The 27,856-nt window shown below is 47.9% G+C and overlaps 1 protein-coding gene across 1 annotated transcript; it reads right to left on the reverse strand.

The window, feature by feature from the left end:
• Positions 1-3,684: 3,684 nt before the first annotated feature.
• LBHD2 (LBH domain containing 2) lies at positions 3,685-27,071 on the reverse strand. The gene is made up of 5 exons (XM_074149331.1): positions 26,924-27,071; positions 17,163-17,265; positions 12,824-12,914; positions 8,230-8,434; positions 3,685-7,005 (listed from the first exon to the last, which is right to left on the reverse strand). Exons 3-5 carry the CDS (start codon positions 12,911-12,913, stop codon positions 6,929-6,931), a joined length of 372 nt encoding a protein of 123 aa, XP_074005432.1. The 5' UTR covers position 12,914; positions 17,163-17,265; positions 26,924-27,071; the 3' UTR covers positions 3,685-6,928.
• Positions 27,072-27,856: the final 785 nt, after the last annotated feature.

Genomic DNA, 27,856 nt, shown 5'->3' on the forward strand with positions numbered 1-27,856 from the left:
CCTTTGCTCATGTTTTCTGGCTGTGCTTTAAGCACCAAGTCCTCCTGGTGTTTACCATCCCAAACCCCATCTTAATTTTTTTTTTCTTGTCTCTACTGGAGCAAAATTGGTTTCAGCACGGAGGGAGTGACTGTTCATCACTGTGGTACCTCAAGGTCTTCATGGTGGAAAAGGCACCAGGACGTGCTCTTCCTTCCCTGCAGAGACCCTTCGCAGGAGTGGTTAGCTCCTGTTCCCTGAAGGGATGTGGTCCCACCACCTCTGGGCTGCACCACTGGGCCAAATTAACCAAAACCAGGATGGACAGGAACACCTGAGATTTCGAGAAACCTCTTCTGCAGCAGTTCCCAGCCCTTGGGCTCATGAGGAGGGGGAGGATGAGCCACCTCAGCCACATGTGTGTCCTGCTGGGGAACAGGAGGGCTAGCAGCTGGACACGGCCATTAAGAATTAAAAACCCAACCATGTTGCTTCCAGAGCCAGTGCACTCCACAGCTATGTGAAGATCCTCTTTGTGTCCAACTCACTTGTCCTGCCTCAGTTCTAAATTTGGGGACAAAAAGCTAGTTGCTTCCCCCCTGCACACCCAAGCTGGGAGTTAAAGACCAGTACCTGTGAAATAGCACCTGAGTTCATAGATTCATAGATTCATAGATTGGTCCAGGCCGGAAGGGACCTCCAAAGGTCATCTAGTCCGACCTCCCCGCAGTCAGCAGGGACACCCCCAACTAGACGAGGTTGCCCAGGGCCTCGTCGAGCTTCACCTTGAATATCTCAAGGGAAGGGGCCTCAACCACCTCCCTGGGCAACCTGTTCCAGTGTTCCACCACCCTCACGGTAAAGAATTTTTTCCTAATATCCAATCTAAATCTCCCCTTCTCCAGCTTAAAACCATTGCCCCTCGTCCTGTCGCTGCAGGCCTTTGTAAACAGACCCTCCCCAGCCTTCCTGTAGGCCCCCCTCAGGTACTGGAAGGCCGCAGGAAGGCTGGGGGGGGTCTGTTTACAAAGGCCTGCAGCGACAGGACGAGGGGCAATGGTTTTAAGCTGGTTGTTGCTTAAAGAGTTGCTGGTTTTCATCCCATGTTCAGTTTATTTTGTTCTGCCCCTGTGTTTTCGGTTGCAGTTCTTGCAAGTACTTGCAAGACCTCACCAGCCTGAAGAGCTAATTCAGGAGGAGGTATGGAGCTGCCAAGGGAAGGCTGGGTGGATGAGATAGGTGCCTGTGCTATTTCTTCCTGCTCGAATTATCATCAGTGAATAGTTAACAGCAACAATAAATTATTCTTAGGTTTCCAGCACTGTGGCACCTGGAGCTTTCTTCATCTCCTGGGTCTGTCTGTATGTCCCAGAAGCATCCCTGTCCCAGGAGTTCTCATGGCTTCATTGCCTACTGAATAGTAATGCGTAGGGGTACAGTTGTCAGAGGTATGGAGGACACGTGGGTATGTGACGATATTCAACCTATGTTTCAAAAATTAAATGACTAATTCATAAAGAGAATTTGTCACGCTCCAGGAGCCATGCCGAAGCTGAATGCTGGCTTGATTGCAAACATCCATTTAATGGCTGGACTCACTGCAATCGGGCATTTTAAACAGATTTCCTTTGGTGTGTGGGCACGAATTATCAGGCAGGCTGAAAAGATCCTTGTCCTTCATAGTTTAGGTCTGGGGTCTGAAAGCTGAGCATGACAATAGCTCCGTGTCCCTATCTCCCTGGAGGCCCCCTCTCCTCCGCTCCTGCCCACCCTCCTAACTGGGCTCCGGGAGGGTCTCCAGAAGGGAAGACTGCTAAGGTTAGATGTGAAATTTTTGGACTCTTCATGGCAGAAACATTGGAGAAAATGGAGGAAAATGTTTTATCAGTGTTCTTAGAGGAAAAGTGCAACTTTTCAATGTCTCAAGTTTATTTTTTTCAATTTTTTTTTTTTTTTTTAAAGACAGAAAACCAGAAACTTTGTTAAAATCTTAGTTTTCCAGAGGTGAGTGAATTTAAACTTTGGAGAGTTACTGTCTCTGAAAAGAAAGCCACAATGTGTTTTCAGGGACCAAGGGAAGAAGGGTGCCCTGCTCTAATTTGTGGTGGAAGTAGTACATATGACTAACAGCTTTTATAACATGAATGTGAGGGATGTGCTGTTTGTTACAGGAGTCATCACTCCCTGTAGCTGCCAGAGATCACCTTTCTCCACAAAAGAATTCACACAAATACTGGATTTGGAAACCCCAAGAAAAGAAAAGATGGTAAAAAAACCAAATTGGATTTGATTTGATTTAGATGTGATGTTTTTCAGTTTAATGTCATAAAAGTCAGTTTTAAATAAAGGCCAATTACACTGAAAATGTTATTGTTCCTTTAGACAGGAGTGTTGAGCAGAATACATCTAAATGCAAGGACTACTGAGCAGATGTCTGATTAAAGAAAAATGAAAATATCTCATATTATGTGAATAGGATAACATTAAATGAACCCGTGGATTCGGTGGATCTATGTGTAAAATATAAATGTTCAGAGCAAGACAACACTGTTCCCACACTCATTCTGTATAAGTAATTACAGATAAGCTCTCCCTGCTTTCAGACTCAAGGAAAGAGAACAGCCAGATCTCACAGCAACATAAAATGGGCACAAGTTGAAATTGCGTCCCCTGGAGCCATCAGGTAGTTCCTGTTGCATCCCTATGTGGCTGAACACCATACACCACGCAGGAAAACCCCAGAAGGAAGGGATGGCTCCTAAGGAGGTGAGGATACAGTGTCAGCCCCTCTACCAACCCACCCCCAGGGTAATACATGCCTGGACATGAAATTTCCATGGTGCATGGAAACTCCAGTCCTGGGTGACATTAAGCATCAGGCTTGCAAGCGCTGCAGTGCCAAAGCTGGGCTCGTTGCCTCTGGCCTGGGATTCAGAGTTTCCCTAGCCATGCCACCACTGCCCACCAGGCACAGCCCAGCAGCAGCAGGTCCCCAGCCCGGCTGGGGAGAAACTGGCTTGGACCCCAAAAAAGGCTTTTTGCCATGCTGATATACCCATCTTGGCAAGTAGCAGCTGCTTTTGAACTAGAAACGTAAGAGGGAGCCTCACCCTCCAGTTATCCGATCCTAGGCTTTTTGGTAACTTGATGTTTTGCGAAAAAATTGGTTGTTCAGCGAGAGACTATCTCTGCCTCTCATCTTCTCCGCCACATGACCCCACTCTGCTTGCACAGGGTATAGGTTTCTAGTAATGCGAGTTCCGGCTGGGCTCCACAATAGCCTTTCCAGAAAATGTTAAAAAATGTGCATTGCATTAAAAGGTGAATGAAGATGAGCCAACCGGCTCACTGCTAGGGCTGCACACAGGGCAGGCTACCACCCAGGGTGGCAGGGCCACACCAAGCAGGGCAGCAAGAACATCTCAAGACAGAAGCAGCGAGCGTTGAGCTGCCTGCTCCAGGAAGGTCTGGAAGGAAAGAGACGGAGATGGCAACTGCCGTTGACGTAAACCTGAATTTATCTGTGTAGGAGCATGTGGGCTGGAGGGCCAGTGAGAATATTTGCGTGCCACGGGGCAAAGGCAGGCTTAGAACGGGCTTCGTTCCCTTGCATTAGCTGTTTTAGTGGTAGGGCAGGAGCAGCACATCACCACAAATAACCCTTTGCATTTTTAAACCAAGACACACGTGGGTACACCACTTGTTCCAATCGGTCCAGTATAGGCATTTAATAGGCTAAATGGTGTAATACATCTACAGGACATACATTAGTTGAGTAGTATGTACAGGTGGCATTTTACAAAATTAGAAAGAACTGAAATAGAGCAAAATCCAACAATGTCTTACTCCATAAAACTTCCTTTCTGCACTACATGAAATATTCTACAAGCTAGACTAGAAAAATATGACTGAATGTCTTTTTTTTTTTTCATTTTTAGTTTCTACAAAGCTTTTAATCCAGAAAAAAATACAAAACAACTATTGAGTTTATTAGAGAGACGACACTTGCACACAGACAAATTAAGTGGACAATCATAGACCTGCAAGTTGAATAAATAGGGCTTGTTTGTATAAAACAATTTTCTCTCTATCTTGCTCTCCTATTTTAGGGCCTCTGGCCCATGTTCAGAAAAATAAAAATGGGAGGAGGAGTTTGGCTTTGTGTGGCTGTTAAACTGAGGCCACACGACTTAAAGAGAAAACTTTAGTTTGAAGCATCCATTTGCTTCAGGTAAAATACTTCAAGGGAGAAGCGTGAAAGAGGGAAAAGGGAAGAGAGGAGTAACTAGGCTGGAAGGAGGAAATCTGGCATTTCTATATGGGCTGTAGCTTTACGTAGTTGGATGAAAAAGTACTGCTGCACAGCGTTTTTTCAGGGTGTATGTAGAATTTTGTTGTTTCTTTGGGAAACTTATTTAGGGAAGTGCCATTGACCTCAGGTGGAAATAGGATAAGGGCCATCTAGAGCAGGAAGGGAGGGAGCGTCTGAAAGCAGATAGAGAGCACATAAAATTGGGGGAAGTGTTTCAAACAACTGTTTTTCCTTTTATAAAGCGAGAAGAAAATTAAGTGATATGTCTAACGTCATTCCTCACGGAGCTGGGCAGATGCAGATTGAAAGGAAATCACACAGCTAAAAATATGTCGTCACCGCCGTTGTTTTTCCCCCAGAGCTTTATAAAACTTCTTGATGGTCGGTGAAAAAGCAGCGTTTAAAGAGCACCTCGCATCCGCCCAGCCGCCTCGCCAGCGCAGCTTTCCTCCCACCACGACCAGCTGCAGACAGGTCTGAGCTGGGGACCTCTTCTTGCTGCTCGCGTGCTACCCAAACGCGTAGCTTGAGCTTGTTCTTGCTTTGTTGGCTTTACCAGAAAACTGTCACCAGCAGAGGGGGGTGACGGGGACGGCAGCCAGGTTTAGGAGGTGCTCTGAAACCTCCAGTTACTCTGGGTGAAATTGGGTGCTCTGACCAGAATCCCACTCATCCAACAAAATAATTCTGTGACAGCGCAGGTAAGAGAGTCTACATTGAGGAGGCAAAACAGATCGTTATATAGGTTGAGAGAGCAAAGTTTAAATTAAGTATCACATTATACTATACTACACTGCTTATAAAAAGGGTTCTAGATCCCAAACACCTCAAATAATGAGCTATAGTTTTGTACATAAATTAATGTTGCTTTGAAGTAAAATAGTCTCTTTTCCTTTGTATTAAACATTCATTGCACAGAATTCTTTGTAAGTAAATATATTAAATTTGGTTGCTAAGAAGGTATAAACTTATCGTATTAATACACCTGGCCAGTAAATTTTATCCACCATCACATAATTAAAAGCTGCTGTTAGAGAAAATTATTACTGGAGAAAAGAAAGCACTTGGAAGTCAACTTAGGAGTTAACGCTGGAAGAAATCCTGTTATTTTGTTCCACCTACAGTGAGTGGCTTCTTCCGGCTGCAACATTAATTGGAAGTACAGACCCCATCCAGCCCTACAGAGATGGAGAAAGCCAGCTTTGTGGCTTACGGGACACTTATCACTGACACAGTCAAACCCTTCTGAGTACATGCATTGTCTGTCTCCACCAACACTGTCCAAAGGGTAGTGTTTTGGACCGAGATCAGTGCTTCTCCTGGGACAGTGGGAGGGAGTCTCTGGGAGATCCCTGTGCAGGAACAGGTTCACCCCTGTCAAAACAGCCCCCAAATCCCCAAGGAAAATCCACTGGAGACCCAAGGTGTCCAGAGACAGCTTGTCCCACCCTGAGCTCTGGTCTCCAGGAGTTGGCCACGCAACCAAAGCCGAGGTGGCTGTGCAACTGAAGCTGAGGGGGCCATGTGAGGGCACCCTGGCACCCATGCTCCCACTGCCAATGCCACTTGGGCAGGAGAGAGGTGGGTGTGCATCTCACCACCTCGGCCCTTCTCAACCCCCTCCAACTGTGGGTGGCTTGGGGAGGACCTGGCATCAGACAAAATGGAGGGCAGGTTTGGGCCACGCCATGGAGCTCCTGTCACCCACCCCCAACCACCGCCCGGCTCAGGTTGAGGGAGGAACAGCTGGGCCTCTGCACCTACGTTATACACAAAACATACCAAAAGAAGAGTTGTCACAACAATTTCTATTAACAAGGTGGGACAAATCCAGCCCTGGCGGAAGCGGGAGCCATCCTGTTGGCTTCAAGGGAGAGGAGCGCGCACCACACCATGGCTGGACCTGGGCCTGAAGAGCGCACGAACAGCACGATCCACCCGACCAAGCCTACAACAGACAGCCTCACTCCACAAACACCAGCGACTAGCTAATCCGCTTCGTCAATGTACTGCAAGAAAGCGTTTCCGAAAGGCATCAGCCTTATTGAAAAGGCGGCTAAGAAAAGGCTGGTTCATCCGAATTTGCACAGGTCAGCCAAAGGGAGAGAACTGCTCTGGGCCACCCCCGGGGCGGCAGCCTGGAGGCAAATCCTACGCTTGCGTCTCTATACAAAAGTTACAAAATCAAATGGTGACATTATATTACATCTATTGTCCATAATATCACAGTGCTAGTTTTAAATGGCTAAAAACAAGAAAGGTTTTAGATTTAAGACATCCCTCCTGTAGAAACGTAACCCCTTTGTCCTGCTGTTGATACCTGAAAGCAGCCTTGCTTGAAAAAGGTAAATCCAATGAAATGTGCTAATTGAAATTAGGAACGTTTTTCCTTGATAATCTTGTATTTCCTAACACGTCCCATTGTTTCCCAAGGAAAAATTAAACAAATAATATGAATCCCAGCCTGAAATCAAAATGATAAAAAGAACAGTTCTAAAGCCCAGACGCTTCTTACCAGGTACTAACTAAATAAAACCCTTGCAGATTTAAATACAGATTACTTTGACATGTCTTCAGAGTGTGTTAGCTTTCCAACAACATTCACAATGAAGTTTCACTTCCGAGGCCATGGAGTCCCTACTCATTCTCTTCAGTTCTGCTTTCCAGAGTATCTGTACTGTCTTCTACTTCTTGAGCTGGGTGCGCTGAAGTATCTGCAAAGAAATAGTTCGTCAGCATTTGTTTCCCCATACAGGTACAATGGCCTTCATCTGATTGCCTGCTCCACCAGGCAGATGATCTCGCCAAGGTGCTCAGACTTCACAGGAGCCATTTGCTCTACTTGCAAACCAGTAGTTAAACCTGGAATAGGGTACTCTGAGGGCATCACAGCCTGACTTTACAGGGAATGTAAGACCTCAGGATGGGTAGTGAGATGCGGTGATGATCCCTCTCATTAAAAGCAGGACAGTCGCCACAGTGGGAGGGCTACCTGCTGTCTTAGTGAAATCTGCTCAAACTCTCAGTCCTGAAGATATAACGAGTCCTAACACCAAGGCACAAAAACACCACAGAGGCCATAATCATAGAATCATAGAACTGCCTAGGTTGGAAGCGACCTTTCAGATCATCTAGTCCAACCATCAAATGGCATCATAATGTGCAACCTGGAGCTCAGGCCACAGATTTGGCTCATATTTCTTCTTGAATGATCAAACCCTGTGGTTGCCACCACCCAGAAATGCCAACTGGAATAGCAGGTGATTTGACACTTCAAGATCAGACCATTTGTCATTGCCCCTTTGAGGGAAGGGAAGGTGCATCTTGCACCCCATCCTGGCTGCTGTCTCTGGGCCTTGGGGTGGCAAATGTTGGTGCACTGAAATGGAAACTGTGTCACTCTTAAAGAGAAAAGGAGAGCACTGAGGTAAAAAACCCAGAAATAAATAGACCTGTTCCACACTAAAGCATTCCCTGTGCAAGCTATGCTCCAACAAACTCTTATCTTTAGGCATATTTACCCCACAGTGCCATTACTAGTCATATCTACACATTTGTGAGCTCCTGCTGTACTAATGCACTCCTGGGGCACCGTGATGCTTTGAAAATGTGCAGCTGCTAAACACTTCGCTTCTAGGCTAGGAGATAGGGAGGTAGACATATGATATTGAACGGGATCACTGTTTCCTAGAATGAACTGCTAATGTGCAGCAAACTGCCTGTTGGCCATGTGAGTGACCAGCACGGAGCCTGATGCGGATGAAAACACCATGTGCTCAAGAGCTACAAGGGAATTTTCAGTCCACAGAACTCCCTCTCCAGTGCAGGAGCTTCTGGGCACCTTCAAGCACCTACATGCTCATTAACTCCAGCGCATGGCCTGGCCTGAAACTGCTATTTTCCTATGGGGAAGAAGGATGAAAATTACTCATTCAGACCTTCCAGATCCATCTGCTGCTGCTGCTGCTGCTGGACACAGACTCTTTGGTCACCATGAAGACCCTTGTCCTCCGCCGATTTCAGGTCATCAGGAGGCCAGCGCAGCTCCCCGCTCTCCACCTCCCCAGATTCGGTCGGCTCCACCACGATTGACGGCAGTCTTTTGGACAGCTTGGGGTACTTCTCACGTGAGTCGGGGAAGGCCTGGTGAGACATGTGGGGACGTGTCCATCAAAGCCTTGCCCAGGGGTGCATATTCAGAGCAAGCAGAGTATGTGCTCCATCTTAGCATCCTTTCTACATTTGATATGCACTCCTACGTCCACTAAAAACCCTTCAAAATGGTGCAGGGCAACAGTCCTGCACAGGGAGGATTTCAAAAGCAGATGAATCCAGCTCCTTGCCAGCCAATAGTGGATGCAGAAGGGCTATAGGTTTCAGCACGCTCTCCCCTACCCATGCAGTCCCTCCCTGGGCAAAGAACTGACTTTGCTCCTCAGTGTGTCGGGCTGACAATTGCCGTGACTTGTGTGATCCCACATGCATAGTAAAAATGGAGACTTCAGCGACATAATTCATTATGTTGCCAAACACTCGTGTTTCAGTTCTGGTGGGGTTTTAGGTCGTTGCTGTAACGCTAAGCTAAATGGCTGCTGCAGCCCTTCTAGCTGCTGTCCTTTTACTCTGATATGACATTCATGTTTTCTTGCGGTGACAGTTTATTAAGAAGCCACCATTCTGCAGAGCTATTTTCTGTAACGTAGAAACACTGTATTTCATGATGCATTCATGCAAAACAGGTAGCCCCCGAGATCATCCTTACACAGATGATCTGTGCCAGCTATTATTTTCATTTGTCACATTGAAGCGCAGGTCACACACTATGCAGCGATTAAAGCTTGAAGATGAACTAGGTCTTTTTTAGCGAAGGATATTGTAACACATAAAAGTGCTTTCTTGTTTTCAACATCACTGGTTCATTTAAATCTCTTAGGGAAATTTCCTTCGGATTGGGTTTTTTTTCAAGGAAAAAATCATTCCAGCTCCTCCAGGATGTTAACATAAGACAAACTCTGTTGCGTCACTGAAGTCTTATCTCCTGGCTTCTCAAACTTCCAGATACCTGCACTAATGGGTTGTAAATTTCTCTGTGCTAGCTGAGTTTAGTTTAGTTTTATTTTATTTTATTTTATTTTATTTGCAACAATAAAATCAAGGTGTAGACTAGGGGACGACAGCAAGAACCATCCCAGTTTAACCATGCACTGCCACAGGTTTGCTGTGTGCTGGTGAGAACCTCCCTGCACATCTGCACCACCTTCACCACTGACTCAGGGTATCTGGTTAGACTGAGCACTGCTGGTTGCGTGAGCCAAGTCTCATCACAGCTCCACACAGATATTCCCTAACCACCATAAAAGTGGGCATTTCCAGGGACCAGGTGCTCACTCCGTAGCTTTTGCAACCTTCCTTCATCCCAGCAGCTGCTCTCTCTAAGAGCTCAGGGTTTAGTTGTCCCACATGGCAGCAGAGCTGGCATGGGGAGGCAAGCCCCTGGGAAGGGCAATTCTCTTCCTATGTATCTGGGAAAGAGCAAGCACATTTTTATCGCAGCTGAGATGCCTGTATCTGACTTGCTTCTGGAGATGGGGAAGGACAATAATTCTCATCCTCATGCCCTCGCTCCCCACGGTAGCGTTGCAGGGATTCATTAACTCTTTGCAAATCTAGGCGAGGGTGAAAAATGTTGTCTATTATTGTTAGTGTTGCAAAATGAGAGACAATTAAAAAGAAATTTCTTTTGTGACAAAGTCCCTTCAGTGCAACTAGACCAAGTGAATCACTGAAGGTAAACCTTTCTAATGCCTCCCTGAGCTGCACCCACATGGGTGTAACTTGTCCTGATCAAGCAACACTGCTTATGCTGCCTATCAGAAAAGTTCCCCCCAACTTCCCATTACACAGCCTCCTCCTGAGCTGTTTTGGAATAATTTGGAAAAACATTTCCATGGCAGCTGTCTTGATCGGGAGGAGTTTTTAAGAAGCTGCTAATATGATTCTGCTATTGCCAAATATGAGACAAGGTAACATCCCCTGGGCCAGGACAGGTCCAGAGACACCCCTGAGCAGCAGTGCACTCTTCAGACCCATGGTGGAGCCCAGCTCCCTGAGCCTCCTGGCTCAGCTGGCAGAAAACAGCCATAAAACTGTGGGCAAATTGCCTTATTTCCTCCCAGGGCTGTACACACAGGTGACAGTGACCTCTTCCCCTGCTGCCTTTTCGGGTGGCAGAGGAGTGCATGACAGCCACCCCACCACTCCATCCCCAAGCCTGATGGCAAGCCCTGGATGAAGGATCCAATACAACAAAACTTCTGCTTTTTCATCTGCTTTCTGAAGCCCTAGGAAATGACACAGACTGATCTAAAAATGTGCTAAGAGCAGATTATTATGGCTGCAACAAAATTTAGCAGAGGCACCTGCGCGGCCCCAGCTTGGCTATTTTTGTTTGTGTCATTCTCATCTGGTCTTTTCTCACACCGATCACATAATGTTTTTTTTCCACCAGAGCCCAGAATTTACCACGTCCCTCCAGGAATGAGTCAGGACTGGCAGGAAGCAGAGCTGCCTGTCGGGCCTCGCTGTGTTTTTCTGCGGAAGCTGGAGTGTGTGACGAGTGGGCAGGAGACTGCAGGAAGAGAAGGACTGGTCTCCTGGCCAGAGTGCTTGGAAGTTGCTGGAAGAAACCTAGTTTTTCTTGCTGAGTCACTGGCTTTGCGCTACGGAATCACAGAATCACACAGAATGGCAAGGGTTGGAATCATAGAATCATTGAATTGTCTAGGTTGGAAGGGGCCTTTAAGATCATCTAATCCGACCATCAAAGGGACCAAAGGAAGAGACCTTTGGACATCATCTAGTCCAACCCCCCTGCCAAAGCAGGGTCACCCAGAGCAGGTTGGACAGGAACCCATCCAGGTGGGTTTTGAATGTCTCCAGAGAAGGAGACTCCACAAAACTCCCTGGGCAGCCTGTTCCAGTGCCTGGTTACCCTCAAAGTAAAGAATCACAGAATCTTCTTCTTGGTTGGAAGGGACCTTTGAGATCATCAAGTCCAACCACAAAGTTGGTTTGAAATAGAAACAAAGAAGTTTTTCCTCATGTTCAGACGGAATTTCCTGTGTTCCAGTTTGTGCCTGTTGCCTCTTCTCCTGTCAGCAGGCACCAATGAAAAGAGTATGGCCCCATCCTATTGACCTTTAGTTATTTATAAGCACTGATAACATACATCCCCTCTCAGTCTTCTCCACGCTAAACAGACCCAGGTCTCTCAGCCTTTTCTTGTAAGAGAGATGCTCCAGTCCCTTGGTCATCTTTGTAACCCTTCTCTACCTCCTCCTCTTACCTACCTTCCTTTGTACCTCCTCCCTGTCTCTCGTTTCTTTTTGCTTTTTAGCCTCAGGTGGGCTAAAATGTGGATGGTGCCACCTTCTCCCAGCGGGGAAGGGTAAAGGAACCAGAGGAAAACCTCTGGAGTATATGATGAGGGACACCACGGAACTACCCTGAAGGCATAGGTGGAGTTGGAGCTGGCACAGAGTTTGGACAGTGTATATGCTAACACAATAATGAAAAACTGGGACTCAGTGAAAAAGAGGAAAGAGAATATTGAGAATGTGCTCTTTCAGTGAGCAGCATCTATCCTGTGCAGTCAGTGGGGCATGGGAAAGCCAATGGTACGCTCTTTAATTGCATACAGCCTTTCATTACATGCACAAGTGATCTGAAAGGAATTTGCAAAATTTCAGTTCTGACTTCCCTGGCTTCCAAATGCTTGATTTTAACCTGCAACATGCTTCTCCCAGAATAGCTTTCTGAGTCTGCTTGCAATAATATATCTTGTGTCGAGAAGCAACTCAGATCCACCAGGACACGTTCAGGTGGTTTGTCCCTGGCAGCGACACTGAGAGTCACGAGCACAAACCAGGGCACAGTGGTTGTCACAAGGGGGGCTCAAGGCATCGTGATGCCTCCTGCTGCAATCGGCACCACAGGCGGGTATGCGAGTGGGTGTCTGAGACCGCCTGGGGACAGAAAATGCTCCTGCACCTGCCAGCAAATGGCCCTGATCAGTGCTGCTGCTATGATGCCACAGCCATTTATGTGAATTATACAATCGTGTCAAATGGTCTCTTTTCTAAAAAGGGAGCTCCCTCTGAGCCTGAGGAAACTCAGCTCTTTACAAGGGTGGCTGTATAAAAGCGGCGGTGCAGTACTGGCTGGATGTCTTCATCACACAACGGTTGCTCAGATCTGAACTCTTGGTGACAAACAGCCTCTTTGCCTGCATCCCTGCAGGGGCCGGGCATCACTGTCACCATGCCCCAGAGACCTGGCACCTGACAAAACCCTCCTGCCAGAACTCTTACCTTTTAAAATTAAAACCTAAGTAGGATCAAATATGTATTTCAGAACTTGTGCTTCTGGCAGCTGTGCTCTGCAATTCAACATCTACATGTATGACATTTATTGGTTGCATTAAATTGCTTTTGAAGAGCAGCTTGGGATACTTTCCAGTTTTTCTAAAGTTACCTGGCTTGAAGGGCCTCCTTCTTCCTCAGGAGTCTGGCTGAGCGCGAATTCCTCCATCACCGGTTCCCGTGTGTTCATCACCTCTGTCATGCTGCAAATATTAAAGCAAAACGGGAAAACCCAGCTCTGAGCTATGGGTCCACGGCTAATTTAACAAAAGGCACTGGCTTTCCACTTCTCATATTTGTTAAAATTATTGTGTTACAGACTGTCCTTTCTGAACAACCCACCAAGAAGTTGTTGGTCCTCCAAGCCGACTGCTACCAATGCATGCCATGATGCAGAGCACGTCATTGACCTCAGGTCCCCCCCCAGCCAGGACAGCAGAGAGGACCCCCATAGAGTCCCAGAGTCATCAGCAGGAAAATGGGAGTCCTTCAATGTTATCAGCAACCAGTTTATTACTGATATATGAGCTCAGAAATTGCATCTGATGACCAAAAGAAGTTACTCATGGAAATATCAACCTTGAATTAAATTCTCATTCTGATTCTTCATAAAGTCTTTAACAGTTGCTCTTCCCAGTTGTCTCATCCATTAGTTATCAGCCAGCACTTCCTTTAAAACTATTAAATCCGGCTGTACCAGTGTCTAAGGGCCAGATTTTCAGTAGTCTTTACTTGCCTGTGTGTTCAGAGAGGTGTTGAGTGGGATTTTCACATGCATCAGGGAATGTTTGGCACCTAAATCTCATTTAAATAAGGGACTTGGGAACCTAAGCTGCTTATGTGCCCATTAAGCATCCCCCTGTGCTGTTTGGCACCCGAGGCACTACAGTGCTGGCCCTCACACTCTTCTTGTTCCACTGGGCACTTTGGCACCCTGGAGCAGAGGGATGAGAGCCTGCCACAGTCCTCACTGCAAGGAGCTCAGCCCAGCCCATGGCTGGGTAGCCACACGTCTCTACAGCATTAGGATTTTCCTCACATTTAAAACCTATAAATACAGCATTCTATTGAAAAATTTGAGGATGTCTGAAAACTTCATAATGCATATTAAGCATGTAGGAGCAAATAGAGCCTGAACTACTTTGTTTGACCTACAGACTGAAGGGGCCACGTTCATCTTGGATGGGGATACATCAGCCCTGGGTGGGTTTGATCCCAGGCACTTCACTCTCTCTAGCTGGCGTTTGTCAGGTACAGCAGCCACTGGCTGCCAGAGCCTCCTGCAGCACGCAGAACGTAGGCATCATCAATTACACCGCCCTGCCACCTGCCACAGCAAGCACCCCTTTAGGCATGACTAAATGCTGCCATTAATTCTGGTCCTGCTCCACACACAAAAGCCTTCTTTGTAAAGGCTGCTCCTACTGAGAAATGCAAACTAAAACATCTTAAGGATAACTTGTTTCAGGCTTACATTACCAATTACCCCACAAAACTAAATTTTACAATATCTGCAATTACTACAAAACCCTTCACAATGACTTTAATTAGCTGTAGCACAGAGCAGCGTGATATCGCAGAGACTTTCACTCCCACCGCATCATATTTAAAAAAGAGCACGGCAGACCCAGGAGACACTGGAGCTCAGCTGTGGGCCAGGACCCGACCCCATAGGAATCCATCAGCTTAGGGAAAAGACCTGAAGTGCCAGCCTTGGACCCAACCAATGCTGAATTAAACAGCACGCCTCCTGGTACACACACACACACACACACACACACAGAGCAGGAGAGCAGAACCAGGCTCAGCACACAGCTGATCTGGGCATCCCCCAGCTCCACACAGTCTGAACCCTCCCAGAGCCATGGCACAGTAGAAGATGGACAGATTCTGCCTGCTAGGAAGAGAGTTCTGAGCTCCCTGCCCTTGCTTGGACCTGTACCCCTCCCTAGGGACACCACAAATCACCTAAGCAGTAAATATACACTTATCTTCCGGGCACGTCCTTTTATCCTTGTAGCATCCAGTGGGCCATACCACTGGGCACCCGTGGACAACAGCACAGAGGGAGTGGTGATCTGGAAACGGGAGACCCTTTCCCAGAGCGGTGACCATGGGTCCAGCTGTGCCAGCTGTTCCTGCGACCCCAGACAGCCCATTAAAGGACAGAGCTGTGCCCTTGGACCCTTCCCTGCCCCAAAAGAAAGCAGCACTCCCTCCATTGCCTCCTCCTTCTGATCACCCCTCATGCTCATGCAGTTGCTGCCTTTTCTCCCCATCCTGGTCTCTGCCTTGGTCCCAGAGAGACCCTTTTGCATCTCTTCTCCTGCCCTTCCAGTGCTGCCTCTGCTGATGCCCACGTTGGGCCATAGCAGGACCTTGCTCTCCTACCCAGCTCTTTGGGAAGAGTTGATTTGATAGCCAGACCCAGCCATAAGCCTGGAGGAGCACAGGGCCCATGGCTCTGACCACCTCCAAGATGAACATCTCTCTTTATGGAGTTCAGTGCCCCATCCCCAGCTGTCCTGGACTGCAAGGAAAGGGAAATGAGAAAGTGTGTGTCTGAGTGGAAATAATCTTGGAGACTTTGCGGGGGGCCGGGATTTATAAAGTCTTGGGCTTGGCTACTACAGAGAAGACATATCCCACTGCTGTGTGTCCTGAGGGTTGGTCCCTTCTAGCCAGCGGCAGAATCCTGCAGCTGCCCACAGCTGGCTGGTTTATTTTAGCTGCCTTTCAATACGTACCAAGTGTTTAAAACACTTTTCTGTCTCCTTGTTCCACGGGTCATTAGAGATATACATCCACACATGCACTGTCAAATGTGTCATACGAGCTCAGCGATGTTGCTAAGACCTCATGAAATTCTATTATTGAGCAATAATGGGCTCCGTGCTTCCCTAAGACCACATTACACCCCGCAGATTATTTCTAAATGACAAAGACAAATGATTCTGGCTAGGAAAATGGTGACAGTCCTGCCAGTGTTACAGCAGATGCCTCAGTGAATCAGCTCCCAAGCTGTTGAAGCCCAGGCCATTTCACAAAATCTGTGCAACTTAAGGGTTTGATTGAATAGGATGGCAGAAGTGATTGTACTTGATGTGTCTCAGAAAAGAACATGGGGCCATGCAATTGGCAAAAGAATTAGGCTTTAACTGGAATAGATTAATTGTTCTCAGTCTCCACTTAGAAACAGTACAGGAAAGCAGAAGAATCTATACAGGCTGTGAAAGCAGGGATGCTTCTAACAAGCTTAACTAGGTATTTAATGCTAAAAATTACTAGAAGTAAAATAAATGAGAATGCTGCTGCAAATCAGTTAATCTAAAACTTTGAAATCACCTGCAGAACATCACTGAATTGTTTGCAAAGCCACAGAATCTGAAAAAAGGGCTTTGGGTGCTCCTTAGGGCTTTTTTAACTATGATAGGATTTGTGGGCAGGAGAATATTTTACTCTTTAGCCAGTTTTGATGGAAAAATATTGAGCCACTTTTACTGCTGCTTTTATGTGAGAAGTACGTACATACAACAGCGAAGCGGCTGATACAAGCAAATTATTGTAAGAACTATAACTCTTTTAAATCTGGTCTTGTATTCAATTTATGTACGGTAGGTGCTGATATCACCAATGACATACAGTAGCCATAGTGATGCAAAACAAGGCAATAAATAGCATTTACAAACAAAGAATAAAGTCTGTTCTGGTGGATGAGTCACCTACTCTGAACCTTAAAATTCTTGTGGCAGTGAATTAAGAGATGCATTTACTTCCCCTAGGTTTAATTAAGCTCAAATATACCAATTAGGGGAGAAAAAAAAAGCAAAATCTGTTCTTGCTTTTCTGTGAGAAAACTACATTTAGAGAAGATTATCTTAAATGCAACTGCTACAGTTGCAGGACCATGTTATGCTGATCTTTTTCCGGGGGCATGGAGCAAACCCACTTTCTGCTGCTTGTGGTGGTGCTAACAAGGTCAGTAACATACCGAGCAATATATAGGTTGACAAGTGCTAAACCACTTACCACGGGAAAGCACACAGAAACAATGCACGCATTTTTATTTTAGGTTTTGAACAGAGGGCAAAACTGACCTGTGAAATTCCTGGTGGCAAAACAGTGTTTGATTGAGGACCAGCTTCAGGATCCTAAAATGTGAAGCGCTTATGAGGCTACGGGAAAGAGGCAGGTTGCGTGATGCGAAGATTTCCTTAAGAAGAGGGGCGAAACCACATTTTATGGGACCGGCTGAGCCATGGTTGGGAATAGCTGTTACCTAAAGCAAGAACCAGCCTGGAGGATGCTCAGACACACACCGAACGGAGGCCTGATCCTGCTCTCACCTCACCAACCAGGATGGGCAGCACGGGGGACGCCCGGCCAGAGGACGAAGCTCTGTGGGGGGATAAATGGCAAGTACAGGGCAACAACAGAAGAGAGGGTGTTACCTTCAATCACGTCAGCGGATGTCGCTTCCGAAAACTGTCCTTGCTGCAGACGTTGAAGTCGTTGATGAAGTGTTGCGCAAACTCTGTCGAATCCTACAAGTGCCTGAAAGAGCCAGCACAACAGAGAGTGTGACCAGAGCGACAATGCTGGCAGTAACCCCTGTGAAAGAGTGCTACTGAAAACTTGCTGCAGAAACTCCTGCTGTGAAGTTCTGTATAATTTCCTATGCCAGATGGGAATTGATCTCACTAAGGATGAAGCTCATGATATACCTAGTGAATTACCGAGGCAATTAATGTTCCAAAAACATCCAAAGCTCTTAGCTGAAATACCTTCCAATCTGACTCTTTCTGTGACGCTAAACCTTATTCCTTAGCGCAAGCTACATAAAAACTGCTGAAACTCAGACACCCTGAAATTCTCCCATACAGGAATTTTGATGATAGTAGGAAAACAAGAAAACAAAAACGTATACCCTTATTTGGGAGGATCAGTGTGCTTACTGAGACATGGTTCAAAACATCAAAGAACAAGGTTCCTGCTCAAGAAGCTACTGATCAAGACACAAAGAAGACAAAGCTGAAAGAAGGGTATCTTAAGATTAAGTTACTGTACATTTCTTTCAGATGTCCCAGGAGAGGTGATTTTTGCAAAGATCTACTCCAAACTGAAGGTAATACTTTGATTGGTATGAGGACAGGGAGCCTGGTGAGCAGAGGTGAGGATTCCACCATTTCAAAGTGCGAATCACTGATTTCAGGTGACTTCTCTGTCAGAAAGTCTTAGCTGAAGAGCTGGAGAAGTTACAGTGCTGAAATTTAGTCAGTAACTTGGCCAAAGATGATTTTCTGAGAAATTTGTTTAGCCCTACAGCTTGCCAAATATATATTCATGCCAGCCACAGCTATTTCCTTGGATGGGAAAAAGGTGTTTTCAGTGAAGTGAATGGCACTAGTGTATATATTTTATATCCTCCAGTGGTTTGGATTCCAGCCCAAGTGATTAAACAAATCTACCTGCTCTGGAGGCCTTCCTACCAAGATTTATAACACTGGATTAACTGCACACTGATTTTATTCAAAACCAGTGACAGAGTAAAAATTGTGCATCACATTCTGGAGTTTCTTCTTATGTCACAGGCCACGCTTATTGCAAATTAGGGAAGCAGGAAATCACATCTCCATCCCCAGGATTCAATTCAGAAGGTTTAATTCTTGTCTGGCAATTTTCCTTCCTAACCAACGATCAAACCAACTTCAACTTCAGCGAGGCTAATGTTTTGTCCCTTAAAAATTCATGGCTACACTCAGTGCTTGTCTCTTGTATGGAAACCAGAGAACATCCAACACCATGTTATCCAATACTCCAGGAAGAAGATTTTTATCCCACTACCCATTACAAACCCGCTGCTATTAAACCCATGAAAATTCAGCACGAACTTGTCTACCTTCATCCTTTAGAAAATACTGGATGTAATAGGAACGGTTATTATCCTGAGTCATCCCTCAGTGAGAGACAAAATGGTGTAAGAGATAACGAACTGAACCCGGCACCACAAGGCCATTGATTGGAATTCAAGCCAGGCCACTTGCTATTGAGAGGTATCTTCAGATGCCTGGTTGGCTGTATATAAGGATCCACACAGTACTGAATTAATTAAATCCACATCCACTGCTTTTCCAGTCTCAGCAAAGGATTTCTGGATTGAACTGACCCAAGACCAATCACCTCTCCAAAGTTTCAGGGAACTCTGTACTACAGCGCCTGCCATGTTTGAGAGAGGACATCAGTCCCTGGAGCTCAGCTACTTGAACACTGTAATAAAAGAAAATCACTTGAGAACTGCAGTGTGGAAGAAGTCCCTTCTCCCAGCCCCATGCCGCTATATCCAAAAACAGAAAAACTTCTTCCCAGTCAAGATTGTTGAAGAGTTCAGTGTTTCCAGGGCATAAAACTACCAGAACGCATTTATCCTCTGAAGAGGAAATACTCACTTTATCTACCTAATAGATGTGATTTTCTTCTTTGGCTGACACTAGAGGAAACATAAACTAATACTCTTCCTTCTGTAATACTGCTTAATCTTTTAAAAACAAGGCATGGCTACTGAGATCATGCAACAAACCTTTACTGCAGTGGAAACCCTGGAAACGACTCAAGTAAAGCCCTTCTCTGCTTATTTCTTCCTGTCCCTTCTTACTTTTACCCACCTTTGCTGCTTTGCTGACTAGTCTAGCCCGGAGCCCACTTGCTTCATGCACTCTCTCCCGACCTACCCCTCTTCCACACCCCAAATTAACTTGCCCTCCCTTGCCTGAGCTGCTTCTCTGGTTCCAGGAGTACCAACACGGCTGTGCAGCCCCTCTTGCTTTATTTCTCCAAGAAAAACCCCAAACCCCTTGCACCACCTGAAGTGGGTCAGCTGTGCATCAGCTGGGCACCACGCTGTCACTGTATCCTCCCCCTCTCCTCATTTGTCACATGCCCTCATCCTGGGCCGGTGTGGGACCTCTCTGAGGAAAGCACGCTGTGACGTGTTACGTGTTGCACGTCAGGGCTGGGCTTGGATCTAGGAGTCCTTGTGTCTAACCACAACAGAAATAATAAGCATTTTCACATAGCCCATGAGGCATGGCCAAGCAAGCCATATGATGGTGTGCACATGTGCTGCTCTTAACAGTGACCAAGAAGTCTCAAGTCTCAGAGTCCACTGACACTGCCCGACCAGCCCTCCTCTGGGCTTGGAGAGCCCTGCTACACTTCCCAGTAACGAACAGTTGATTTAGGAACTACTCCAATGAGTTGGTCATGCCCTTGCCTCTTTAGAAGCCATACCATCACGGAAAGTGTAAGGAGATACAACCAAGGGGATGATAGGAGAGCTGGTTCCACCAGTGAGACCAAGCAACTCCTCAGTGGTGGCCCCTTTGCTCAGATCAAGGGCCCTCCACCTTCCACCCCACACAAAGGAATGGATTTCCACCTGTGCTGCTTGGCAAGGGCCAAAAGCCCAGGTATCAAAAGGTACTCTCCAGGCTTCTCTCCCACTTTGGAAAGCATCTGGGGCATGCTGTGTGTTTGGAATTTCTACACCACAAGGACACAGCCTGTCCCAGTGGAAGGGTCTCCTGGAGGACAACCAGTGCCAGGGAGCAGAAGCAGGATGTTGTACAGCAATTCTGGCCAGCCGGGTATGCGGGAAGCCCAGCCTGGCCATCTCTCCTAGGCTGTGGCTGGCTGTGCCAGGTGGGGAGAAGACTCCACCACCCATAGCAGCAGAGGACTTTCCTTGGGATAAATCCACTGTGAATTGCAAAGTAGGTGTTTTTAAGGCAAGCGCACTTCATCAGCGAAACAGAAAGAGGAACCGGCCACGGGTTGCAATCCTAGCAGCCCGCAGATCGGCCACCTGATAAAGGAGCCCCACGTTTCAGAGGCACCGAGCCCTGAACGCTTCCCCGGGAGGCGGCAGCACCTCCAACATCAGGTCACTTTTATTTCCAGACACATCCTACGCTGAAAGCATCACCCCTCCTCTCCCCGCTGCCCCAGTGTTGGAGACAACTGGGTGGCAGAGGGAGACCTGTCCTTGGGGTGCCAGGGGTGCTGCCAGATTAGCAGGGGCTGGGGACAGCCTCTTCCTTTCCCAGCCTTCCCAAGTTAGTCATTCCCACATGAGCACTCATGGAAACATTATGATAACAGCCTAACAATGCCACATTGAAGGTGCACCTTGTAACAAGTAAGTGCAGACAGCCGGCAGAAATTGGCCTTGAACCGCCGCTCCGCGTGCAAATTTATCATTTTTCTGGCACGGCAGAAACGGGAGCCCTCCCCTTCTTATTTCAACAGGACGATCCCAGGGGCTTTACCAGCCCCGCATTTAAATTGGGCTGGAGAAATGCCCCCCCCCCCCCGCAGCTCTGCGGGCTCAGCCTCGCACGCCGGAGGACTGCAAACACCGAGCCCTGGGAGCTCATCCACCCAACCGCAGCCGTTCCCACCGATTTCAGATAGCGCCTCAAACAAACCCTGGAGTTCAGCCTTGGGCATCCGTCCCCCCCCCCCCCTCCCCAACCCCCCGACTCACCCCACCAAAGCCTCTGGATAAATGCAAACTTTTCTTCATTCAAGGAGCCCGGCCTTTGTGTGCGCTACAAAAAGAAACCCCCGCCATTGATTACAAGGGAAATTGGGACAGGGCATGCATAAGAATGGTGTTAAGCAGGAGAAGCAATGGGTCTACTGCTCGATTTTTGCAAAGTGGAAAATTTCGATGAGCCACGGCGAAACCTGCTCAGCAATTCCTAATAAACAGACAGGTCCAAGGAGGTTTTTCCACCCAGAAGATGAAAAGGTGCCTTATTTGGGCTACTTCGCTGCAGCAGATCGGGCTGTCAGTTCAGCCAGGGTGGGGGCATGAGTGATCCAAGACAGAGCTACGGTTGTTGTGGTGGATGGAGCCATGAAGGGGCTGCTCACACGGTACCAAAAGGTGCACGTCCCTGCAAGGAAACACGTCGGTTGGTATTTTCTATGGGCTGTTGCTTCTGTGGATGCAGCTCTTGTGTTTATGTCCTAGAAGGATGCTGCTACAGCTTAGGCCCTGCAGTGCCTCAGTCTACGTGGGTGGTCTGGGCCATCCAGAGGTAGGACCATGCCTGGTATCTCTGTTGAGGGCGGGACACTAGCTTCAGCATCTTGGCACAACCCAAAATAGGCGCTTACCTCAGTGACACCCTGCAGCCTCCAGTTTCCATGAGTGCCTACTGAGCTCAGCTTTCGGACACTGTGGACAGGAACTTGGACAGCTTCTTTGTTTCCCCTGGTTGCACATTTGTAATGGATGCATTTTATGAAGTGTTGTGGGTTCCACGGAACTAGCGAAATGTAAATTACCGCATGGACCACAGAAGATAAATGCATGTGTGTATGAACTCCTGTTTAAACCTCCCACTTCTTTTTGGATGCAAATCTCTTTCCTAAGCAACTGAGAAAAGTGCGATATGTGTCAGAGTCTGGAGATTAGAGATCTGTTCTGTTCCCTAGCTTCAGAAGCTCTTGTCTTCGGCCACCCACGCAGTACTTGAGTTCTGCTCTCCGCAGGCCAAAGCTGCCTTCCTCTCCTCAGCGGTGTGTGCTCCGCAGAAGATGTCGATCTCTCTCAGGAAGCAGTGAGATGAAATGACTCTCGATGTGGAGGAGCAGGCATTTCAGCATGAGACGCAGCACGTAGTTTGGGAGAGTGAAAAGGGGTAGGAGGCTGCTATTTCCGGACCGTGCTGCCTCTCGCCGCTAACTTCGCAGCGAGCTGCAGTTTCTACTGTTCCTGCTCCAAAGAAGCTACTGGGGTAAATATCACCCTGGGGAATTTCTCAAACACTCATCTGTGGACTACCAACACTAGAAAACACAGCCTTGCAAAGGGCACGCTACCGACAGATGACTCTAGCTCTGCTTCCTTGACTCCTGGTGTAACACAGCAAGGCATCGGGGAGCCACGGTTCTTCTTACATCCCCAGCTCCCGGAGCACCGTGACTACACCAAAAACCTCAACTTCCAGTTTGTTGTAGTTGACCGAGTTCCTACTGGCCCTGTTTGCAAAAAGGTGCTAGAAACTTGACTCAGAAGTGCTCAAAGAAGAAGGAAAAAGAACTCAAATGTGCCTGTGTTTAACTCTTACAATTTTTAAGGCAATCTCATAATTTGGGGGTGATTTAACTCAAAGTTTTTCGCAACTGATGTTTGCAGTCCCGCTTGCTGTGAGTGCTCCCTTCGTGGGTTTTTCTTTTTTTTCTCCTTCTCTTTTCCTGGCTCCTTTACAGAAGCTCATTTATTTCATCTCTTTGATCTCAGCACTAAACTACCTGAGCTTCCTCACGGAAGATGCCACAAGGGATAGGTACGGCAAGGGAGGAGAGCGGGGCAGCCAGCCAGGATGCTCGGAGATAGGGATGAGGAGCAGACAGCCAGGAAGCATGTGCAGAGCAGCGGAGGGAGGAAGAAGCAGAGCAGATGGGAAGAAATGACTAAGCCAGCTCCTCCGAATGCTGGTAGACCTCGGTATCATGGAAATCTCCACAGAGTCCTCATGGAACTGTGTGCCAAGAGAAAGTTTGGATTTATTTTTTTAAACATCGGGATTCAGCGGCTAATTGATGTGAAAGGACCTCATTAAGAAAACAGCCCCATCAAAATTAGAAATAAGCCTCAACAAGCTGTTAAATGTTTTTAGAGGTATCTCTTCTGGTACTCACCATGCAAATGCTCTCTCATCTGAGAACTCGCTTCTGGGATCAGAAATGCCTGCGCTGAGCAGAGTGTTTCTGAGCTCTGCTCACTCAGTGAACCTTGCATTGGCTTCTGTTTCTAAAAACATCCTTTCGAAGCCAGCACCTTACAAATAAGTATATCACTCCTTCTAATTCAGAGCAACCGTTGCTAAAGAGTCTCAGAAAGAAATGGTTTTGTTTCTGGGACCTTCCCTGGAAGATGACGGTTCTCTCATCCCTCATATTTCATGCCATGATTGTCCCTCACCTTACAGCACCCCTGGGAATTACTGACAGATGAAAATTGGCTTCCTGTGCTTCTTCCTACTATTCCCTAGGTATTTTTGGATGGTGAGCGAGGAAAAAAGTATCTTAGAGCATCAACACAGAGCAGGTGATTCTTAGATGGAAATATCATGGGAAATAGATTGTGAAATGTCTGATGTCTTTCTGGCATTGTGAAAGCATACTCTGGATAGTCTGTCACTGGGCTCATTTCTAGGTAGCAGAATAGGGTAAGAGGTTAGGTATGGGCAGGTAGAACCGTATTTATTAAAAGATAAACTAGCTCTTTCCTTGCAACTTTGGGGAAATTAGAATGCCGTGTTGTCAGTGCTGTAATATGATGCAGTATTTAGTAGAATTTAGTAAATTTAGTAAAGAATTTAGTAAAGCAAATGCAGCAAAAATGTTAGATTTAAAAAACAAGCAAACAAAACCCCACCAGACACTCCTAGGAGAACAAAGACAATGAAGAGACTTTTAATGTTCCCTATTGGTAATTAACAGCCGCACAACCGCAGGTGTCACATCACAACCTAACACCAGAGATGCAGCCGGTTTTCTCTAGGAACTAAAACTCCGTCACCTTAATTGAATTTCCAAGAATGGGAAGTTGCCCCAGCCCGAGATGGAGGACATGAGAACACCATGTGCTACACAGAGCAGTGGGGATGGGCACGATGGAGGGTGAGGACAACACACAGCTAAAAATAAAGAAATTATTAAAAAAAAATAAAAATGCAGTATATTTTTTGGGAATGAGTCATTAACGCTGAACGCAGATATGCATTAATAGGGGTATGAGTCTTCCTGCCAACCAATTAATGAGCACCTTCCGGATCTAGAGGTCTCCTAAATATTTGCACACAGGCAGTTTATGCGTGTGCATGTCGGAGAGAGAACTCGGCTGAAAATTCAGGCTACATCTTACAGAAGTTGCAGTGGCCTCAACAGAGGAGACGGAGTTGGACTATTCTCTCCTAGTCTTATAGGGACATGGGCACTATGGGGCAAAAATGCTGCAGCATCGGTCAAGGCACCCTGATGAGAGCAGGGGCTTGTTCTGCTGGACCACAGCTTCTTCTGGCGCTGGTATCTGCTCTGCAGAGGATGGTACTGGTCACACTCTCTCCAAACCCTGAAGGAGAAGTGATCCCAGCCCTTAAAAGACTTGCGACCAAAGAAGGACAAAGGCTGCAACAGGGGGCTGAGAAAAGGTGTTAAGGACCTGTTGGTATCAATCACTCTTTTTCATTCTACCTCCTTGTTATTGGTTGGCAGTTTTCCTGGGGTTTGCAATAAAGCCCTCCTTTGAAGATGGAAAATGCAGGAAATTGATTCATTTACAGATTTTTCCAGACAAGGTACACTTGTCTGAGGAGCAAAGGGAAAGGCTGTTGCTGAGGCAGATGCTGGTCTCCTTGAAGTCACGGCAGGGCTCCTCCTGCCTTATATGACATTGGATCCACCCCGGATCAAGGCTTCTCTGACTGACCCCTCCAAAATAGATAGATGTGGTTAACTCGGCTCAAATGCAGGGGCATAATTTCAGAAATGAGAGAGAAGGAGCAATTTCAGCCTGTGACACCGTGGGGTTGATACCTGATCTATGCAAAAGCCTGTTGCTTAATACAAAGAGATCATTGTGAGAAGGGAGGGAAAGCAGTGACTATATTTGCACATTCATTTCTTCTGCTAAAGTAATATACCAGAGACCTTAGAGGAAATTCCACTTGATTGACAAATTGTCAGGCTAGATCGGGAAAGCAAGGAAAGTGGGTCAAGTCATTCCCTATTTGCTTGTTTTCTCTCTGTAATCATAATGTTGACTCTGAAAACATGTTTTTAAAATGGAATATTAATTATCAAAATCCTGAGCTGTGAGCTGGATTCTTTTCTGGGCACAAAATTTGTTGCTCATTAAATCTAAGAGATGGAAAACACTGGCTTGAGCCTGCTTGTGTGTAGGCAGATTTCCCCGCTTCACCTTCATTTTCAGGCTACTGACAAGGAGGCATTCTGAAGAGAGCCAGACAACGGGACAGACGCGAACACCAACTTCTGGGTCCTTCAGTTAAGATTTGAACCTATAGCTAGGAGGGCTTCTTTCACCATACCACTGCCTATACGACTCCAGTAAACATCTCAGTCAGGAAAAGACTAGTGGAAACAAATTTCTCTCTGTATATCGCTTACGGCAGCTTGAGGGGTTAACACTACACCCAGCCTAACCTAACCCCCCTCCACGACTGTAGCCATATTCAGAGATCCACAAACACCGCTCTGTCCCAGATGAAAAGAAAATTTTTGTGGTATGTTCATTTGGCAGCAGGAAAATATTCACACCCCTTGCTCATACATAGTCCTCATTTAACAGAGCAAAGTAGGTTCTTTCATTCTCTACAAGTAATCGTACGTGTGGTATTTGCTACCTGACAGAAAAGCAGGATTTCAGTGTTCTTTTACCCAGTTCAGCTTGGCTACAAGCAAAAGCATCATTGTCTTAAACTTGCGCTTTGTTACCCGCTTCCTCGCCTCAAAAGTTGCCTTGGGAAAAAAAAAAAGAAAAAAAAAAAGGAATAAACGAACAGCTGAGGCGATCGCAGACCACAAACCACCAACTCCCTCAGTGCTACGCTCATTCATCAGGATTCCTTCACACAGCCCTTTCGGCTGCCGAACAAGTTGGTTGTGGTTTTGGTTTTGTTTTTTTTTTTTTTTTAAAGGAGAACCCATTCTTCACGGAATTCTCCTTAACGTCCTCTACTCAAAAAAAAAAATTATTTTAAGGAAAACATCTGGAGAAACAAGCCAAGGCAGAGGCGCACTTTCTGCCCCTTTCCTTCCCCGGTAACTCCCCGCAGTCAGGCGTGGAAGTGAAGCACTTTTTCCCGGACGGTGCTCGGCGGCCCCGCTCCCCGCACCGCCCCGACCCACCGCCCCGACCCACCGCCCGGCCCCGGCTCCGGCTCCGGTTGCCGGCTACCCGCTCCGCGCTGCCCCGGGGCGGCGGGCAGCACCTTCCCGGGGTCCGCGGGGCCGCAAGCGGTGACTTACAGGTGGCGGCTGTCGCTTGCCGCCGGACCCCCCCCCCCCCCCCCCGCCACGGCGAGCCCGGGGCGGCCGCTCCCCCCCCACCCCCCGCCCCGCCACCCGCACCTCCCCGGAGCCCGGCGGAGACCCCCCGCCCCCCGGCCCGGCTCACCGGCGGGGCAGGCGAGGCGAGGCGAGGCGGTAGCCGCCCGCCGCCCATGCACGGCGGCAGAGGGGAGCCGGCAGCTCCGTCAGCGAGTCCGCATCCTCCCGGGCCGGGCGCTGGCACCGCCGCCGCGGCACCTCCCCGCCCGCAGACCGGCCCCGCCGCTGCCGGCGCGGGGAAACCACTCCCCCGGCAGCGGCGGCGGGGCGGTGCGCAGCCACGGCCCCCCCCCCCCCCGGCGCGGCACGGCCCCCCCCCGGGGTGGTGGAGGGGGCAGCCGTGGCCGTCCCGGCACTTTCTGCGGACACGCGTGGCAGCGGAGGGCGACATCCAGCCCCGACCCCCGCACGGTCCCGGCCCCCGCATAACCCCACGCTCGGATCAGAGCGACCGTTCCCACCCCCCCCGCCCCCCTTACCCTGCTCACGGGTGTGCGGAGCTCACACGGGGCTCCCCACCGCTCCCCGCAGCAGTCCCTGCTGAGAAAACGCTAAATTCAGGAGGCACAAACTTTGTTTGGTTCTTTTTTGGGGGGGTTCTTTTGGGGGGGGCAGGTGCTCCACCCCAGGGTGAGTTTCCCCGCTGCATCCCCCATCCACGGCAGGGACACAGGGACACGCTCTCCTATGGGCAGCATTCCATCCCCACCTCATCCAGAGGGGCCAGGGAGCTGGGGCTGGTGGTCCCAGCCTATGCCAGGGCTGTGATAAGGGGCTGGCTGTCAGGAGCCCACCTCAAACCCGCTGGAGAGAGGCTGTCAGGGAGCGTTTGCAGCTCTGCTTGTGTTTGTGATGCCGGGGGGAAGAGGCAGAAAACCCACAGTGGGGTGAAGCAGTCTCATGGCAGGAGGCTGGGGAGCGGTGGTAGAGGGATGTGGCCCCGGAGGGCTGTAAAAAGGTCCTCCCCACTGCTGCCCGTCCCCCTGGGAAGCAGCTCAAG

This window comes from Numenius arquata, chromosome 6 (assembly GCF_964106895.1).
Source record: "Numenius arquata chromosome 6, bNumArq3.hap1.1, whole genome shotgun sequence".
Classification (NCBI taxonomy): domain Eukaryota; kingdom Metazoa; phylum Chordata; class Aves; order Charadriiformes; family Scolopacidae; genus Numenius; species Numenius arquata.

Excerpts from the sequence above, each read along its gene's own strand:
- LBHD2 (XM_074149331.1), bottom strand. The coding sequence starts at position 12,913 with ATGACAGAGGTGATGAACACACGGGAACCGGTGATGGAGGAATTCGCG. Across the intron at positions 8,435-12,823 it reads AAGGAGGCCCTTCAAGCCAG|GCCTTCCCCGACTCACGTGA; the intron begins GTAACTTTAGAA and ends ATGTCTCACCAG. Across the intron at positions 7,006-8,229 it reads GCAGCAGATGGATCTGGAAG|ATACTTCAGCGCACCCAGCT; the intron begins GTCTGAATGAGT and ends ATTTCTTTGCAG.